This window comes from Fragaria vesca, linkage group LG1 (genome assembly GCF_000184155.1).
Source record: "Fragaria vesca subsp. vesca linkage group LG1, FraVesHawaii_1.0, whole genome shotgun sequence".
Lineage (NCBI taxonomy): Eukaryota > Viridiplantae > Streptophyta > Magnoliopsida > Rosales > Rosaceae > Fragaria > Fragaria vesca.
This window is the reverse complement of record NC_020491.1, coordinates 3,512,410-3,530,527: the sequence shown is the minus strand read 5'-3', so window position 1 is coordinate 3,530,527 and position 18,118 is coordinate 3,512,410. Positions and strand designations below refer to the sequence as shown.

At 39.0% G+C, this 18,118-nt stretch overlaps 3 protein-coding genes across 3 annotated transcripts in view; 1 reads left to right on the top strand and 2 right to left on the bottom strand.

Moving 5' to 3' along the window:
- The window catches only part of LOC101315268 (sodium/pyruvate cotransporter BASS2, chloroplastic-like), a 4,340-nt gene extending 1,545 nt beyond the window's left edge, over positions 1-2,795 (bottom strand). Inside the window, exons 1-8 of the mRNA XM_004287335.1 lie at positions 2,399-2,795; positions 2,096-2,201; positions 1,355-1,472; positions 1,185-1,226; positions 993-1,106; positions 844-906; positions 409-536; positions 222-303 (exon numbers count right to left, since the gene is read on the bottom strand). Coding sequence (XP_004287383.1) covers positions 222-303; positions 409-536; positions 844-906; positions 993-1,106; positions 1,185-1,226; positions 1,355-1,472; positions 2,096-2,201; positions 2,399-2,507 — 762 coding nt within the window. The 5' untranslated portion in view covers positions 2,508-2,795. The remainder of the gene's footprint in view (positions 1-221; positions 304-408; positions 537-843; positions 907-992; positions 1,107-1,184; positions 1,227-1,354; positions 1,473-2,095; positions 2,202-2,398) is intronic.
- A 4,593-nt stretch (positions 2,796-7,388) lies between these two features.
- On the top strand, positions 7,389-10,246 carry LOC101314981 (probable inactive receptor kinase At2g26730-like). The gene is made up of 2 exons (XM_004287334.1): positions 7,389-8,820; positions 9,475-10,246. The coding sequence occupies exons 1-2, from the start codon at positions 7,524-7,526 to the stop codon at positions 10,140-10,142; spliced, it is 1,965 nt and encodes a 654-aa protein (XP_004287382.1). The 5' UTR covers positions 7,389-7,523; the 3' UTR covers positions 10,143-10,246.
- A 2,714-nt stretch (positions 10,247-12,960) lies between these two features.
- Positions 12,961-15,456, bottom strand: LOC101304227 (pentatricopeptide repeat-containing protein At5g55740, chloroplastic-like). Its single transcript, XM_004288776.1, has one exon. It carries the CDS (start codon positions 15,454-15,456, stop codon positions 12,961-12,963), a length of 2,496 nt encoding a protein of 831 aa, XP_004288824.1.
- Positions 15,457-18,118: the final 2,662 nt, after the last annotated feature.

Here is an 18,118-nt window from a genome sequence, read left to right as displayed (position 1 = left end):
CCCACCCCCCCCCCACCCCCCACCCACACACACACACACACACACAACCGTTGAAAGCTGAATCCTATAGGATGGGGTAAGAGAAGTGTGTAAACAACTTTCGTTCATTATTTGGTTCATAATTCACACGGTTCGATGACAGATATACACAAGAAAAGATGGAATGACTACATTTGTTTATCATCACTATCACAATGAACATCCATTATGTTTGAACTTACCGCAGCATCAACTGGAACAAGCTGGCCAGCAAGCAGCTTGGTAAGAAGCGGTGTCATAATAATAGCTCCTATTGTTGAACACCTACATAAAGTCCACAAGATAATCAATAGTTTGACACATATTACTCAGATACAGCAAAAGCTTTAGATTTCTGTTTCACAGACAGTTATATGGCATACAACTTACGTTGTCATGAGAACAGATAGTGCAACATTTCCCTTTGAGATATATGTTGCAACATTTGATGCCTGACCCCCAGGACAGCAGGAAACCAGAATAAGACCAGTAGCAATAGGTGCAGAAAGCTTTAGCATCTGAAAAGAGAGAAAAAGCCTTGAATACACTAGAAGGTTGCGTTCATCATTATAGCATCCATAATACGTCTATATGAAGAAGCAGCCACCTTCCCCCTTTTTTGTATGGGAAGAGAGTATTTAAAAATAAGGGAGGTAGAATGAGCTGTTGCAGTAAGGTACATTGCACTAGCAAAAATTTTACATATAATTGCAAAACATACTGATAGTAATACCTGTTATATGATCTCAAATGATTTAAAGGAGAAACTCCATAGCAAAAGCATACATTTCAAGAGTAAATTACACAAAAGCCATAAATACTTACCAGGGCAATGGAAAATCCTAGTAAGGGTTTGATTATGTACTGAGCGAGAAATCCTACACCAACCTGCAGCATAAAATCTAATAATAAATACAACTAGCTATTTCTTTCTGTCAAAGTTCACCAAGTCAATTGAAGCAGATGATACTCACAGTCCAAGGATTACGCAAGCATCGTCTAAAATCTTCAAAGGTTAACGTCAAACCCATAGAAAGCATGAGGAAACCAAGGCCAAGGGTGAAAAGATCTGTCTCCAACCAAGTTACCTGTAGGAACCCCAACAATAAGCTAGATATACACTAGTTGATATGTCGTATATCAAAGAGAATGCAAAGAGATCTTACAGCAGATGGTTTGTAGATCCCAACTATGGTGCCAATTATGACCTAATTCATGGAAGTAGGAGTCAAAATTCGCAACTCTTTCCAGAGACATTGTTTGGAAGAGAAAGAAAGTATGAATAGGGAAGACATGATCATAGTAATTATGTACAATAGTGTAATGTGATACCCACCCATAGAGGAAATAGAGTTGTCAGAGTTTCAATTATTCTCTCATACTGGCTCATGCCACTAGGAGTGGGAAGATCTCCAGATGCATTTGTCGCAGCCTTGCACAGAACTTTGGAGTTCCTACACATACAAGTAACATATAAAGAATGTAGAACTGATTTGTTCTTAACAACGAAGCTCATATTACTAACAGAATCAAAGATGCCGTAAATGCATGAAAATAGCAGCCACCTCTGTAATTAGTTGCTTAAACCAAGACATTTTATAGTTTTGGAAGCATTACTGGTAAGTGGAAAGTACTTGGGTTGGATCAGAAATACTCAAGATTGAGTTACACATAAGAAGACTTGGATTTGACTACAAGTGACTAATTAATCTGAGAGCAACTAAGAGCTAAAAGGCTAAAAAAATTGCTTCGGACAAATTCTCTAAACAAGTAAGGGTTATATCTTCTCCTTTTGGTGCATCCAACGTCTCCAAGGACCAAAAATAACTAAAGAACAGCAATGTAGCTTTCTCGGGTCTGCTTAAAAAGTGAACTACGCTTCTCTATTGTTCCCACAAAGTAGCATATTAATCAATAAGGTCTGTATTTGATCATACAGACAATTCACATATAAGCTCGTTCCATCAAGCATTATCAAAACAACACTAAATCAATAAAGTATGTACTTGATCACATAGACAATTCACATACATTCTCATTTCATCAAGCACTATCAAAACAACACTAAAGCACACACCTTGAAGTTTGAACTATAGAAGAACCGGCAGCAATCGGACCCCATGTCTTGCTTTGAATTGCACAACTTCTTCCCTTCTCCGGCACAGAAATTTCACCTCTTACGTCTGAAAACCAATCAATTTCCAAATAATAAAACACATGAAACAGAGGCAAACAATGAAACCTGTCACAATCCCCACAAAGTGGGAACACTGAAAAGAAGTAAACTTTGGCTCCCAAATCACCAAACAAACTGAACCCAATTGCCAAAAAGCACAGAAAACACAAACCCAGAAAGGAAAAGCACAGAAACCAAACATACCAAGATGGGTTGGGAGCCTCCTTGAAGATAAACAAGGACTCTGCCTACAATAAGCTTCACAAGTATTTAACTTGAAATCTTTGAGAGCAAATCTAGACAAGGAAGACATTGGTCAAACTAGGGGGGGGTTTCAAGAAACAGAAAACGATCAAAAGGGTGATGGGGTTTGAATTTAAACTTGGGATAGTGAAGTGAGGGATTGGAGTGTTTGCATATAGAGCTTGGCTCCAAACTGCTTAATGTGTTTGTGTTTTTGGTGGTCGTGGAAACCAATGAGCCACACATATCGATAATCTATCAAAGGAAATCTAGCCTCATCCGAAACTGGATTGGTTTGTTTCCAAAATTAAGTGACAGATATTTTTACATGGTAGACCTGGAGCTCTTACGACTTTGGTGTGTAACTTTCCATCAGAAAATGAGAGCTTTCGGCTTTTAGTGTTGACTGTGTTGTGTTCTTGTATCAAAAGAATTTTGGCCTGAAGAACGCACAAGTGACACAACACAAGTCACTGTAACGCTGAAAGAATGAAACTACTGGGCTGGCCTCTGACATCTCCAAAATATTGTGAATTTTTCCTGGAAACTTTGAAGCCCATTGGGTTATGTTCAACATATTATCACAATATCCTAATCGATGTGGTACTTTACTCTTCATCTCTATGGTTCCTGCTCTTTGGCATTTATTTCGAAACACCAAGGATTCCAGGATTTTTAAAGCAGCTAGGTGTAAAATAATGGAGGATATATACAAACTACAGACTATCTGCATGTCTCTACCAACTAGATCACCAATGCGTCTTGTACTTACTAGCTACCTAACATTATATATATGATCATGTATATTAATCTAACATAAACAATACCTAGGTACTTTGATCCAGACAATGTGGAAAGATATCAATTAAACTTAGAGAGGTTGTTCAGTTAATCGATTACACATCCAGAATCCAGACGTATTTAGTTCCTTTAACTACCAGGAAATGCAGGTGTTGATGAGTTGTGCGAGGAACAACACGCATGTACAACTAGTCACAATTAGTTCATCAGCTACTAGCATATTCATGCGTTCATCCACTGATCTGAAGTTCTGAACAGACATTACATGTAAGTCGACTAATATCTTCCGAGCACATGTAGGTAGCTCGATCCGTTTCCTCCGGTGGTGGTAGATTCATGGATTGTCAAAAGAATAGAAACTAATGTCCACGTAAGGTAACTTGTTGTGTTTATTCAAAACAATTTATCGAACATTTTGTCTTTATTACCGTATTTGTGAATCTTCACCCTTAACCAGTTTGCGTATCAAGTTACATCAGCAACGTCCCGAAAAAAAAGTTACATCAGTAGATAGAAATAATTTGGTAGCTGACAGAGTACTGCCATACTGGGGAATATATTGCAGTAGGCAGTAGATAATAAAAAAGGAGGATAATGTATAGAAAGAAAATGAATCAATTATAGAGGAAAGACAGGAAGATCAAACTATGTAGTTCAGTTGATCTGTTATCTGTACTATATCAATAATTCTGTGTGGACCAAAGAGACTAAAACGCAATGTGTTTTTCTTGTTTATAATTAGAGAGTGAGAATGGGGAGTGAAAAACACATGGTCACATGATGTCTTTGGACTTTGGCTTAGTCGTTTGGTTTGTAGTAGACAAACGACATCTAACCTGTCTTTGTTTGATATATACCACTTGAGATTTTATTTATAATCAATTTTGTTGGTGTTCACTTAATAAGTAATTAACTAAAAAATTCATGATCAGTCATCGTTGGATATAAATATAAAGATAGAAAGAATTATTTTTAAGTTTAATTGTTTTGTTTTTAACTCTTAATCGTAAATCTAACGGTAACTGACCATGAATCTCTTAGTCAATTACTGACCAAGTGAACACTACTGAAATACAGTGGTGTTCACATGGTCACCTAGTGACCAAGAAAATCATAGTCCATCACCGTTAGATGTAAATCCAAGGGTTGAAAACATAACAACTTAACTTTAAAATAATACTTTCCACCATTGGATTTACATCTAACGGTGATTAACCATGATTTTTTTAGTCACTAGGTGACGGTGACCATGTAAAATATATGACTGTAATGTGCGCCAGATGAAAGAGTTAACAGTTTGTCTTATTTTGCAAACTCAACATCGTCGCTGGATTAGATTTCACGTAGACAACGCATCGAACACCTTCCTGACATGTATATAGTCGTTTTCACTTAAGTTCTGTCAATAACGCTCCTTGATCATCATACCACCGTAGGGACAGTTAGCCGTGGGAAACTGTATCATTCATGCCATATGGCTTTAACATTATGAGAATCAATCCTTGCCGGTTGCTTGCTAGACTTGGTCCTCAACTCCTCATCGATCACCAATTCCATCATCATCATATTATGATATCATTGCTGGCCCTTTGTCTACGCTACCTGGTCTATTCCTCTTCTTTTTTCAGCCTCTAACAGCATACTGTTACACCAGAAAAACAAAAATCCAAACATTAACATGAACATGATGATTCTCAACAAGCATGGCACAGGCCACACTCCACAGGGTTGGCAACTAGGTTACCCAACCTAAATCCACGTAACCAAACCGTTACTGTTTTAGGTCGATAATAAGCTAGCTAACCCGTCAAACATTCGTTCATTATTGTGTCATTTCGGTATAACCCACGACATTCACTAAAATTTACAAGTTCAACCCTAAACACGACCATCAGACATCAAAGTGGAGTTCATCGATCAGACATCTGAAACCTGTAGAACCTAATCTGAAGGACCCATATGTATGGCTTTGAGGTAGTTTACCCTATTGGAAATATGTCTCTTATGCATTAGCCCTTGCTAGCTCAAAATGCAGCTTCATATGTATATAAGCACATGCAGCAAGCAAGCTCCAACTACTTCCATGTATATTACGTCCCAGCTTTTGGAGATTTGTTGCATCACACTGTGGCTGTTTTGGCCAGGTAGGGTTCCGTCGAGACCTTCTTGTCCACATCGATGGCTGTCTTCGATTCACTGTGATTATGAACTGATGGAAGAAGTGTTTAGTTTACTACTTCGCTTTGTCTTTTACACAAACGAATCGAAATTTTCATAACCACCTTTGTTTTTCTTTGCTTAAGAAAGCCAATTATTCCATCATACACAGTGAAAGGTATTATAGTTTGGTTACCCACCCATTTCATATATTTTTAAGGCTAATTACTACATATTAGGTAATGTAAAAGAGACAAATCATACTTGGAGATTAATTGAATGGAAAATTATTGGTACTTAATTGTTTAAAGTTGCCTAATCGAGTTGGTGAGACTTGACAGTTGAGATCAATTATTTACTTACCGGTTCATACCAAACATATGTGAAAATTGACAGATACTACTCCTAATTATATTGATGAATAACAGGAGAAATTAAAGGAAGAACAATTAAGAATTAGGAGTTTGGTTATTTGTTTTATTTGAATTTGTATGGTAATAATTCGTAGCTAAGTTTGTTACTAATTGACTTTGACATCATATTGTAAATGATCATATTACTGTTTACAATTATGTTAACAATAAGGATCGAGATTTCATTTTCGTAAGGAAGTTTCAATACATTACGAATCTTTCTTTCAAACAAAAAAAAAATTACGAATCTTTAGTGATCTTTCTGATTTTGTTACAAATCTTTGTTAGATAGATATCAAGAGAAATTAACCCGATAATTATGAGGTGAAATGCTAGTTTTGGTCTAGCTCAACTCCACATTAGTCAAAAGCTGATCTTCACAACCTTCATTTTTGGGTTGAGTCGTTACGTCTTTTACAGTTTTACTTTGATTTAATCTCATCAACACAAGCCAAAGTAAAAGAAGTCCTCACTGTTCTTACTATTATTCTTACTATTATGAGGTATAATTATTGTATGCACGACGTGTATTTATACAACACAATCTTAACCGTTTATAACAATTTGTATGTTTGACCACCATGTTTTTATATTATTTTCTCTAATTCTGACAATCCATGTATGTATGTGAAGATACACGTCGTGTACTGAAGATACTCTCATATTATGAGACTGTAAAAACTTCATCTATTTACTTGAGTGAATAGTCAAGTCAAAATTTCACACTTTTAATATAATCATGATTATATGAGACTCATAATTTTTCAAATTACTTTATGATTTAATATAATTTACTAAGTTTTTCAATTTTTGGTATAATTTCACCTCGGTTACGTTAACTGAGTCTTTCAATTCTGATGTACTATTTAGATAAAGAGTACGGTAACAAACCATCTTGGTTATGTTAACAAATTTAGTAACACACGAACGTAATTAGTATACGACCGAGATCTACTAAAGTATCATAACAAAAACAGACTGCTACGTAAGCGCAAAAACCTAAAAATCACTCAAATCTGCTAGTTATAAACCGGAGTAGAGTCTCAAACTCTATACAATTAGGTTCCATAGTAGCAGCTCGATATGGTTTTATTCTAATTTAGTGTTAAAATTTTATTTTTGCGATTCAATTTAAAAAAAGAAAATTAAATAAAAGGTCCGGCTGCTATGATATATGAATGTTTGAGCTGTCTTCCACTTTTTTTATTCACGCAGGCCAAAAGCCCAACCCCAATCGCCTGGTCGCCACAAGGCAAGTCCACCACAACCCACGCGCCTAAACGGAGGTGTACTGTGTTGCAGACAAAATCAAAGTACGTTTTTTTCTCGATTAAAAAAATCAAAGTCCGTTATTTTCGTAATTTCTTTGATTTAATTAAATACGATATTAATTTAATAATAAAACGTTTCCTACTATTTTGCCAGCTTACTGCGTCTGTTTTCTCTCAGCTTTATTGTTTTCACTTTTCTTTCCCCTTTGGCCTCGTGATACCTTGAAACCTTGTCTCTTACAAAACCCTCTCTCTCTCTCTCTCTCTCTCTCTCTTCCTCACAAGTCACCACTCACTCTCTACTCTATGGAATTTCGCCGGAGAATCATCTGTTCCATCCTAAACAACCGCCGTGAGAAACCCACCACTATATAGGCCACATTAGAAGAAATTAACCCCCTACATTTTTTTTCTTCTTCTGTTTTGTTGTGAAGGTATAGAGAGATGAGTGTAAGATTTAGATGCGTGGTTGGGTTTCTGGCTACGTTTTTGCTACTGGGTTATGGCGGCCGGGTCAATTCTGAGCCGACTCAGGACAAGCAAGCCCTACTCGAGTTCATAAACCAGATGCCGCACGCGAAACGGGTCCAGTGGAACAATTCCGTCTCGGCCTGCAGCTGGGTGGGAGTGAAGTGCGACAATAACCAGTCATTTGTGTATTCGGTTCGACTGCCGGGTGTTGGGCTTGTGGGTCCGATTCCACCCAACACGCTCAGCCGGCTGGGTCAACTCCGCGTGTTGAGTCTTCGCTTAAATCGCCTCACCGGCTCAGTGCCTTCTGATTTCGGCAACTTGACGCTTCTAAGGAATCTCTACCTCCAGGGGAATGATTTGACCGGGGAGTTTCCGCCGGTGTTGACTCGATTAGGGAGGCTGGTTCGGCTCGATCTCAGCGCCAACAACTTCACAGGTACAATCCCGTTTGCGGTGAACAACCTCACGCAGCTTACCGGACTGTTTCTCCAAAACAATGAGTTTTCCGGCAGCCTGCCCAGTATCTCAACTGGGTTGGACGGCTTCAATGTCTCGAACAACAAGCTCAACGGCTCGATCCCAACGACCCTACAAAAGTTTCCTGCCACCGCATTCGCCGGAAACTTAGATCTATGCGGCGTTCCATTGCGGTCATGTAACCCTTTTTTCCCGGGACCCGCATCGGCACCGGTGACTCCGCCGATAATCCCGGTCCACAAGAAGTCCAAGAAGCTCTCCACCGCCGCCATAGTCGCCATCGTAATCGGTTCTATTTTAGCCTTCTGCCTTCTACTCCTGATTCTCCTCCTCTGCATCCGAAAACGACGCCGTAACCGCTCCCCCAAGTCCACGAAACCCCCCGTCGCCGCGGCGCGTTCAGTCCCGGCCGCGGAGGCCGGGACGTCTTCCTCCAAGGACGACATCACCGGCACGTCGACCGAGGCCGAGAGGAACAAGCTAGTATTTTTTAACGGTGGAATTTACAGCTTTGACTTGGAGGACTTGCTGAGGGCCTCGGCGGAGGTGTTGGGTAAAGGAAGCGTCGGGACGTCGTACAAGGCGGTGCTGGAAGAAGGTACCACGGTGGTTGTGAAGCGGCTGAAAGACGTGGTGGTGACCAAGAAAGAGTTCGATATGACAATGGAGGTTCTAGGAAAAATCAAGCACGATAATGTAGTTCCGTTGAGGGCTTTCTACTTCTCCAAAGATGAGAAACTCCTCGTCTACGATTACATGACCGCCGGTAGCTTGTCTGCTCTTCTTCACGGTATGTTTTCTTCATTATTATATTATTTTTTTCAAATAGTAGCCAGAAATTAAATTAAAATGCTAAAAGTCTGAAAATTAGATTACTGTTTTGAATTCTGGGTATGATTCTATGCTATTTTATCTTCAAGATTGTATGTAGTCATCAGGGTTTGGTCATTGATTGTGAATGGGTACCTTAATTTTCTGGGATAATATTCTTTCATGGTGGGAGGTTGAGCTGTTTCAGCCTTGAAATTTGTTAATTATGGTTTTTATTTAATATACGACCCAGTATTTATATATTCCTTCTGGTCTTGGTCTTACAGGAATATTTTCCGGAATTAAAACGGAAATACCAAAAATTTTTGTTTAATTTCCATTGCCGTTTCTGTGCAAACATTCTTTGTGTGGCAGCTACTGTTTCGGTTTCATTGTTTTTTTCCTTTTATTTTAATTTTTTTTTTAAGATTAATATTCAGAAACACAGAAATAAACTGGTGGTCGTCATCATTCACCCTTGTGGTCACCGGTCACCGACATCATTTTAACTTTGGCTTTAAGCTTTTTTTAATTTTCCTTCTTTTTATAAAGTGTAGCATCTCTCATGACCTAAAAGGTGGAAGTTACGAAAATGACCACGGTGGCCTGAACTGTGTGTTTTGGGCTTTTGCAGGGAGTAGAGGCTCAGGCCGCACCCCACTGGACTGGGACAACAGGATGAGAATCGCGCTAAGTGCCGCGAGAGGCTTAGCGCACCTCCACGTGGCGGGTAAAGTGGTCCACGGCAATATCAAGTCCTCCAACATTTTGCTTCGACCGGACCACGACGCTACAATTTCGGACTTCGGGTTGAACCCGCTGTTCGGGACCTCCACGCCACCTAACCGAGTCGCGGGTTACCGCGCCCCGGAAGTGGTGGAGACCCGAAAGGTGACGTTCAAGTCAGACGTGTACAGCTTCGGGGTGTTGTTGTTAGAGCTTTTAACGGGGAAAGCACCCAATCAGGCTTCCTTGGGAGAGGAGGGAATAGACCTACCGAGGTGGGTCCAGTCCGTGGTCCGTGAGGAATGGACCGCTGAGGTGTTCGACGTGGAGCTAATGAGGTACCAAAACATCGAGGAGGAGATGGTGCAGCTCTTGCAAATAGCTATGGCTTGTGTGTCTACTGTCCCCGATCAACGGCCCGCAATGCAAGAGGTGGTCCGTATGATCGAGGACATGAACCGGGCCGAAACCGACGACGGGTTACGGCAGTCGTCGGATGACCCGTCAAAGGGATCGGACGGCCATACGCCTCCCCAAGGGACGAGAACCCCACCGAGTGTCACACCCACACCTTAAGTGAGTCTTAAAAAAGAAGGGACAAATGTAAAGGGATCGGAATGGAAGGTGGGTATGGGTATGGTTGGTGCCAATATCTGTTTTTTCTCTTTTTAGTTTTAATTTTCTTTTTTTTTCTTTTTTTTTTGCAATGATTTTTATAGGTGGGAGGTTTTTTTTAATTTGTTGATGATGTTGGGAGGTTGGGGGAGTTCCATGGTCTGATTGGAATTTGACAATATTTGATGGACTTGGGTTTTTTTTTAATTCTTTCTCTTTATAAATTCTCACAATCTCCGTCTCATACACTTGGCTTTCCTTCTCTTAATTTGTTCCTTTGGTTAGTTTTCTCCCAAATGGGTGTTGAACAATGACATTCTTCTTGGGACGATTCTTAGGTTTAAAACTCTAGTGAGCTTGAGCTTGCCTTTGCATCCCACCTTGCAATAACATGATTCATTTTCGCAGTCCAAAACCCTAATGTAGAATATCGATCGTATGTATCAAATACATGAACGATATTCGGAACAGTAATATCAAACAAATGAACAATTTTGGTGACATTTTCTTGAGTGACAAATTGTGGCCCTAAATAGATGAGGCTTGAGGAACACTCAGTTGCATTTAATGGTGATGATTGTGATTTGAACACCGTACGTAGGTCCTCTGAGTGCACATGATTGGGAAGCACCACCGGCACCGGTGGTGTATACGGTGGTTTTGGGTCTACCTGTCGGTGGGGTAACTAATTTTTTTTTTTTTTTTGGCAATGAGTGGGGTAGAAAAGTCCGCCACGTGGCGGAGGATTTGTCCGGCTTGCGTTATTGGGGTAAGTGCAGGAATAATAGGGTGAGGTGGGGAACAGCCTGGCTTGCCTGTCCGGCTTTTTAAAAGAAAAAAAGAGAGGGAGAGCCTTTGACACAGCTGTGATGTCAGCCGTTGATCTACACGACCTTCTACCCCACTCTTTATTCTTTAATATCTCTCTTTTCATCTTCTCGAACTCATTATTCTTTAACGTCGAACTTAGAATCTTCCATTTGCGATATGATATGAAACACTTACCCTGTAAACCTAAATCATATCATACTGAAGTTAATGTCATTTGAAATTTGGTCTCGACCAAAGATTTCGAGGGGCGTTTAGTAGTTGTCGATTTCAACCCCTATTTTTTCACTAATAAGGCTAATTCGTGTTTGTTTTTGAATCATGCGGGCACATTGTTGTTGCGAGTTAGAGGCTTGGTACCAACAATGAAGTCAAATTGTGAAATTTCCGGAAGGGGGATGTTTAATTTGTATAGGCATAGAGTGTCTGCAGGTAGAGTCGGGGTTATAAACATAGCACATTGTTGGTGTGTATGAATGTGGACCATGACATTGACTTTACATCACTAAAATTAATCACTTTTTTTCTTGTTGAGACTTTGATGTAGATGCTTCCTGAATTATGTGCTTGTGTAGTTGTGTTAGTGTGGAATCTTTAGATAACTTATCACTTATGTAACATGCCTTAGATCACGTATAAAAATTTGGTTTTATCGTTGTTCATTTTTCGAATATTGTTATTGCGTTTCTATCCAAATATATCGTTATTGAGTTCGTTTCGTCACTTTTCCGAAACTTTTGTGTACCACTAACATTGACATGATCAATCTAATATGGAATGAGATGGGGGTACTATGATTAAGCCTATTTCAAGTCTTTGAGGAAGATTGTCTTTCACACCAACATTTCACAAAAGAAAAATGATTAGTTGAAACTTGAAAAACCAATGAAACTGGTCCATGACAGTGAAAAAGCTTGGTCCATGGCCCTCTTGGATAAACATTATGCTGTGGTCCTTCTAATTTGATAAAAGCTCTCTCTTTGTAGTGAAGCAACTCAAGCAAGTACCTCTTTTCTGGGTTTCCTTAACCTTTAGATTAGCCAAGTTTTCAGTGTATTGTTAACCTAATCACATAATAACATGTATATAAGAGTACTACATTTCTTCCCAACTCTTGACCTAATAGTTGCTTGTTAAGAGTGAACTCTACCATGTAAGAGTGATTATAGAGCCTAAACCTTAAGGTTTCTCTTGTATGATTGCAGTAAACTCTACCATATAAGGGTGACAATTCTTCTATATACCAATAGGTAACTCAGTTCATTACTCAATTGCTCTGCCCCGACAAAAAAAGAAGAAGAAGAAGATGAAAATAAAACAAAGACAAAGGAGAAGTGGGGGTTGGATGATGAACTATGAGTCTATGATTAACCAATGACCAGTACCTTCTGTGTATATACAGTTCTGATCAGTTTCTTGTCTTCTAAGTTTAAGTTTTGAAATTTTGAAAACTATTGGTTGCAATTTTTCCAATTTGGAAGTACTACAGGTGTTCTACGTCGAGGAAGAGTTCAGCTCGTTTCATATAGAATGAGGTAAGCTCTATTATTTGTCCCCCTTCTACCCTAAAAAAAAGCTATAGGTATGGACCTAACTGATACAAACTAGTTGATAGGTATGGAAGAAATTCAAATTTAAGTTTTGAAATTTTGAAAACTATTGTTTGCAATTTACATATGATCAGGGATTTATTTCTTGTAACACAATCATCCGGTTCTAGGATTTTGGTTACCTATTGAAACTGTGAAAGCTAAACACTAGATTCATGGCTTTAGACTACATATTACACGTCTATGTCGTAAATAATCAACTCAAATTTCTAAACCTTCCATATGTTAAGCAGCAATTCGTGAAATACAGAGAACAAACTCATGAACCGTGTTCCACTGCAGAATTCATTAGTTATAGTTCATGAACTTTAGAGCAATGAGTATACTGAAGGACGTCATTTCTATTCCAACAATTCCAATGTCATATAGATTTGCTCAGCTTCAGGGTGTGATTTGTCACCAGCAACAAATGCATGAATTTCTTCTCCAATTTGAATCCAACTACATCCAGGAATCTTTCTCAGGCCCTTTTCTTTCATTAACTGCCTTACTTTCTTCACTTCATCCCATCTTCCTGCATCTGCATATGCATTTGAAATAGCTACATAGTTTCCAGAATTTTCTGGCTCTAACTTCAGTAATTGATCCGACAAATAATCCTCTAGTTTTATGTTATTCTGTTCTCTACAAGCTGTAAGTAATGATCCCAATATCTGTGCATCAGGTTCGTAAGGCATTGCGGCGATCAGCCTAAATGCTTCATCCACATTGCCACACCGGGAAAGAAGACTAACCACACAACCATAGTGCTCAATACTTGGATTTAAAGTTTGACTGGATAGCAAGTCATCCAAAAGCTCTAAACCCTCCGTCACCATACTGGCATGGCTGCATGCATATAAGGCATTAGTAAAGGTTACACTGTCTGGTTGTAAGCCTTCTTCCTTTAAACGTCGGTATAGGGCAAGAGCTTCCACAGCTTGACCATGTAACGCGTAACTGGAGATCATTGCATTATAGATAGGCAACTCCTTGTCTGAAACCATAACAAACACTCTCTTTGCTTCTTCTACATTACCACATTTAGCATACACATCTACTAAAGAGGTTGCAACTGGGGTTGAAAGGTAGAGGAAATGCCTAATCAAATACCCATGCATAACTCTTCCGTTCTGTAATGATGCTATTTCTATGCAAGCCTTGAGTACACAAACTATGCTCACAACATTGGGTTTGATTCCTGCTTCTTGCATCCGACAGAAGGCCTGAATTGCATCATGGCTAAAACCATTATCTGCCAAACCAGAGATCATAGTAGTCCAAGTGACCAGGTTTGGCTCGACACCAAGGGGTTGCATCTGCAAAAACATATCTTGAGCCTCACTGACCTGGCCATTTTTCAAAAAACCAAATATCAGAGAGTTCCAAGTCATCACATTTGGAGGGACACTTTCCAGTTGCATCTGATAGAACAATTTCAATGCCTCACCGCTATGTCCCAATCCTGCATAAGCCGCCAACAGTGTGTTCCACAGTACAAGATCCCCAGTTGTTGCAGATTCGAAAGCGCGTCTTGCACTATCAATTTTCTCACATTTCGCATACAAGTCTACAATACTACTTGCAACAACCACATCATCCTCAAGGTTGTTCCGAATACAATAACAATGCGCCTCCTTGCCAAACTTCAAATTTCTAGTATCTGCAAAAGCAGACATTAGGGATGCAAGAGTCACTGAATCAAACCTCAAGTTTTCCAGTCTCATTAAGCGGCACATCTCAAGAGCTTTGTCAACCTCCCCAATTTGCACATACCCTGATATAAGCAAATTCCAAGTAACCACATCTTTCTCATTCATCCTACTAAAAACTATTTCAGCATCCTCAATCAAACCAACCTTGGAATAAAAATTTATAACAGAACTCCCCAAAATAGTATTCAGTTCAAGTCCACTAACAACTGCCAATGCATGTCCTTGCTTACCCTCCTCCATCGCACCTAAATTAGCCGAAGCCGAAAGAAAGCTAGACACAGTCACATGAGTAGGCTCAACACCTTCCCCCCTCATATCACAAAACACCCTAATAGCTTCCTCATTCAATCCATTCTGCACATAACTCACAATCATCGAATTCCAAGTGATCACATTTCGTTCACCCATTTCATCAAACACCTTCCTCGCTTCATCCACAACCCCACATTTCCCATACATATCCACAAGACTACTAGCAACAAAAACACACTCATTACAACCCATTTTAACCACAAATCCATGAACAGCTCTCCCAACCCCAATCCACTCTACCGCGCCGCAAGCCTTCAACACGTTCGGAACAACAAAGTTATCCGGCAACAACCCATCTTCTTGCATCTCCATAAACCCTAGCAATGCCTCTTTGTAAAAACCTAATCTACAATTTAGTCCAATAACTGCAGCCCAAGAAAACACATTTTTTACTCTAACTCTCCGAAACAAACGATTTGAATCTTTCTGGGCGTCACATTTTGCGTAGAAGATTACTAGTTTGGTTTCAATGTACTCATTTCTTGCGAAGTTCTCACCTTTCTTGATAATACGGGCGTGGATTTGCTTTCCGGTTTGGAGAGCTCGGTCGTAGACACACGCCTGGAGAAGCTCGCCGTAGATTTCAGGGCCAATGCGGAGGCTTTTCAGGTCCATTTGGATAAGCAAGTCTACTGCTTCTTGAATTTTGCTCTGTTTTGAGAGTGTGGACATTTGAGTGAAGTAAGATTTTGACAGGGTTTGGTTTTTGGTTGCATTTTCTTGAAGCTTTGGGAATTGGGCTTGGGATTTTTTGTGGGTTTCTATGGGAGTGGAGTTTTTGGATGAAGAAGGGTGTGGGTTTGGGATTGTTCTGTAAGGTAAAGAGGCCATGAGTGAAGAGAAACAGAGCAAAGGTAGACGAAGATACGGTTGACTGGTTTGGTTGGTTGGTTGGTTGGTCGTTAATCCTAGATAAAACGGGAAGGGCATTATCGTCAACCCAACCGTTTTTGTATTGGGCTGGAATCATATGAATTGGGCTACATTTAATTGGGCTTCACTTGGGGTCCATTTATGTAAGAATGATTTTCTATCTATCAGAAATTCAGAATAATATTGTTGTAGTTCTGTATACAAAAGGATCTTGCCTAATGCAGTGAGTCGTAGAGAGGTGTTGAACTCTTATACAGCAATTCTTGGTTGTAGATTTGTAGTTTCCGGCATGAGTTCTACATCAGACGTTGAAACTTCAGATCGGTAGTAAGACCGATTCCGAATTTCCGATGTGTAGATCAAGTTTGATGTTCATAGACGGATATTTAAAAAGTTTTGACACTACTCATAGACTTTCTTATACAATTTTTTTAAAATTTTTTTATTTTTTATATTAGAAGTATAATTTCTTATACAATGTTCGCGTCTTCTTTGACACTCTAGCATAAATGTGCCTTTTCATTTTGTGATAATAACTTAGTAGTTGATATCTTTTCCTAAGAGGCCGACCAAAGTGATTCTAATTCCATACTAGTCCACACGCTCTCCTGTTTCAGATGCTACATGCACTCATTATTCTTGAAATCTTTGGTCAAGACCTAATATCTATTATAGGATATTGGCATTCAACTAAAGTATTTTGAATCATAAGAATATATATGAATACCAATTTGATAACACACAATCTTTTTAAGGAAAAATGTAGAAATTCTCAAGTACTCCTCTCGTTGTACAATATTCAAGAAACTGATTTTCAACACAGCACAACTTTTAGTTAAGATAAGTATGAAGTATCCATTATTTCAAAACCAAAAACAAAACAAAAAGTATGAAGTATCCAAATAATGCAGATGATCGATAAAATAATGAAATTCTGATGCCAAAGTGAGGAATATATCTTAAGTGAATTGAGAATTTAGCAGAAAAATCCGTTTTCGCTCATGCATCTGATTTTTTTAGTTCATCGTGATTCTTATTTGTCGAACCTTACAGCCCCTAAATGTACCTTTCATTGGCTTTCCGCAAAGTTGATCAAGAATATTTCATTATAATGCTTCGCAAAGCTCATTCGTTTCTTATGATTTTAGCCTCCAATTTGAAACAAGTTGATGCAAGTTTGAATTCCTCATAAACAATCACTTCCTGAAAGTGGATTTAGATAAATTCGATCTTTGATAGAATAGAATCTAATATTATTTTCGTATCCATATTCAAAACATTGTTATTGGTCATACCAATAAGGATTGAACGACTCGATCTTGATTGATCATTGTCACATTTCCTGCATATGCGATCGAGACCTTATAGTAGTTTTCTTTATAGGTATAGTACATTATTAGTAATTTTCAATTGTGAATACATATACATACGTACGTACATACATATGCTAGCTAATTAATCTATAATATACACATGTAAGAAAAATAAAACACTTATGCCAACAAATATCGCGTATGAAAAATCTCTCATACAAGGAGAACTGAAATCAACTGATCAGTTATGGCCGATGGAAGAAGCATCGGCCGATGAACTACCGTCGAAAATTGTAACAATTGTGGCCGGAGTGATTTATCTTACGTACGTGCTATATATCAATTATTCCATCTTTACTCTTTAAAGGTTGCACCAACACTTTTCCATCAATTAGTAATTACATTATTAACTAATTAACAATTACAAGAGGTTCTGTATTATTTTCCCGTCTAGCTTCCTGTTACAAGCTAGGGAGGAGGAAAAGGGATATGAACTTTAACGTGAGTGTCTGTATTTGAGAAAAGTTAAACGTTGGAGGGAAATTATGTGTGGAAAGAACAGTGGTCCTTAATCGAATGGGGCTAGCTAAGGCTTTACATAAAAGGAGTTGTCCATAGGTTTGTGAAAAGAAATATACGATATAGGCTATTTGGGAATTCAAACTTTTTCGCCATGTGAGTTGAAACTAATTGGAAACTTCGATTCGATCGATGCAGAAAGAAGTTGTTAAAGCCCTTGTTAGGGTAAGAAGGGTGAAAACAGGCTAGGGTTTCTGATTAGGGCATAGAGGAAGAGAGTTAGTAGTTGATAAGTCGGGGATCAAAGATCGATGACCTTGGTGAGTAGAATTTGTTCCGCATGGAATTCGTTCTTAACATCCTAGAATATGAATATGAATTTCAGCAACATGCTAATAAGCTGTTAATGTTACATGGTTTTCAGGCTTCTTCACCTCGGTTTCTGTTTTCAACACAGATTGAATATGAACATCGTGGAACGGGAAAGCTAAAGGAGGAGGAGCAGCAAGGGTGGTGGGAATATTCCTTTATTTTTGTGCCCAGACAAAAGGGATATTCAGATGAACAAGATATGGGGGAATATCACGACACGTGTCGCGGGAGAATCTCTTTCCCTTTCTCTTTGCTTTGGTTTGCTTTCCCTCTGGAAACCGCAGAAACAGAAACAAAGAGATAGAGATAGAGAGAATCTGGAGAAAAGGTGTGGGTTGGAAGGTAGCTTGTACGGGAAGACTGGTTTCGTTCCAGAAAGTGACCAACCATCATTATATAGCACTCTCTCTCTCTCT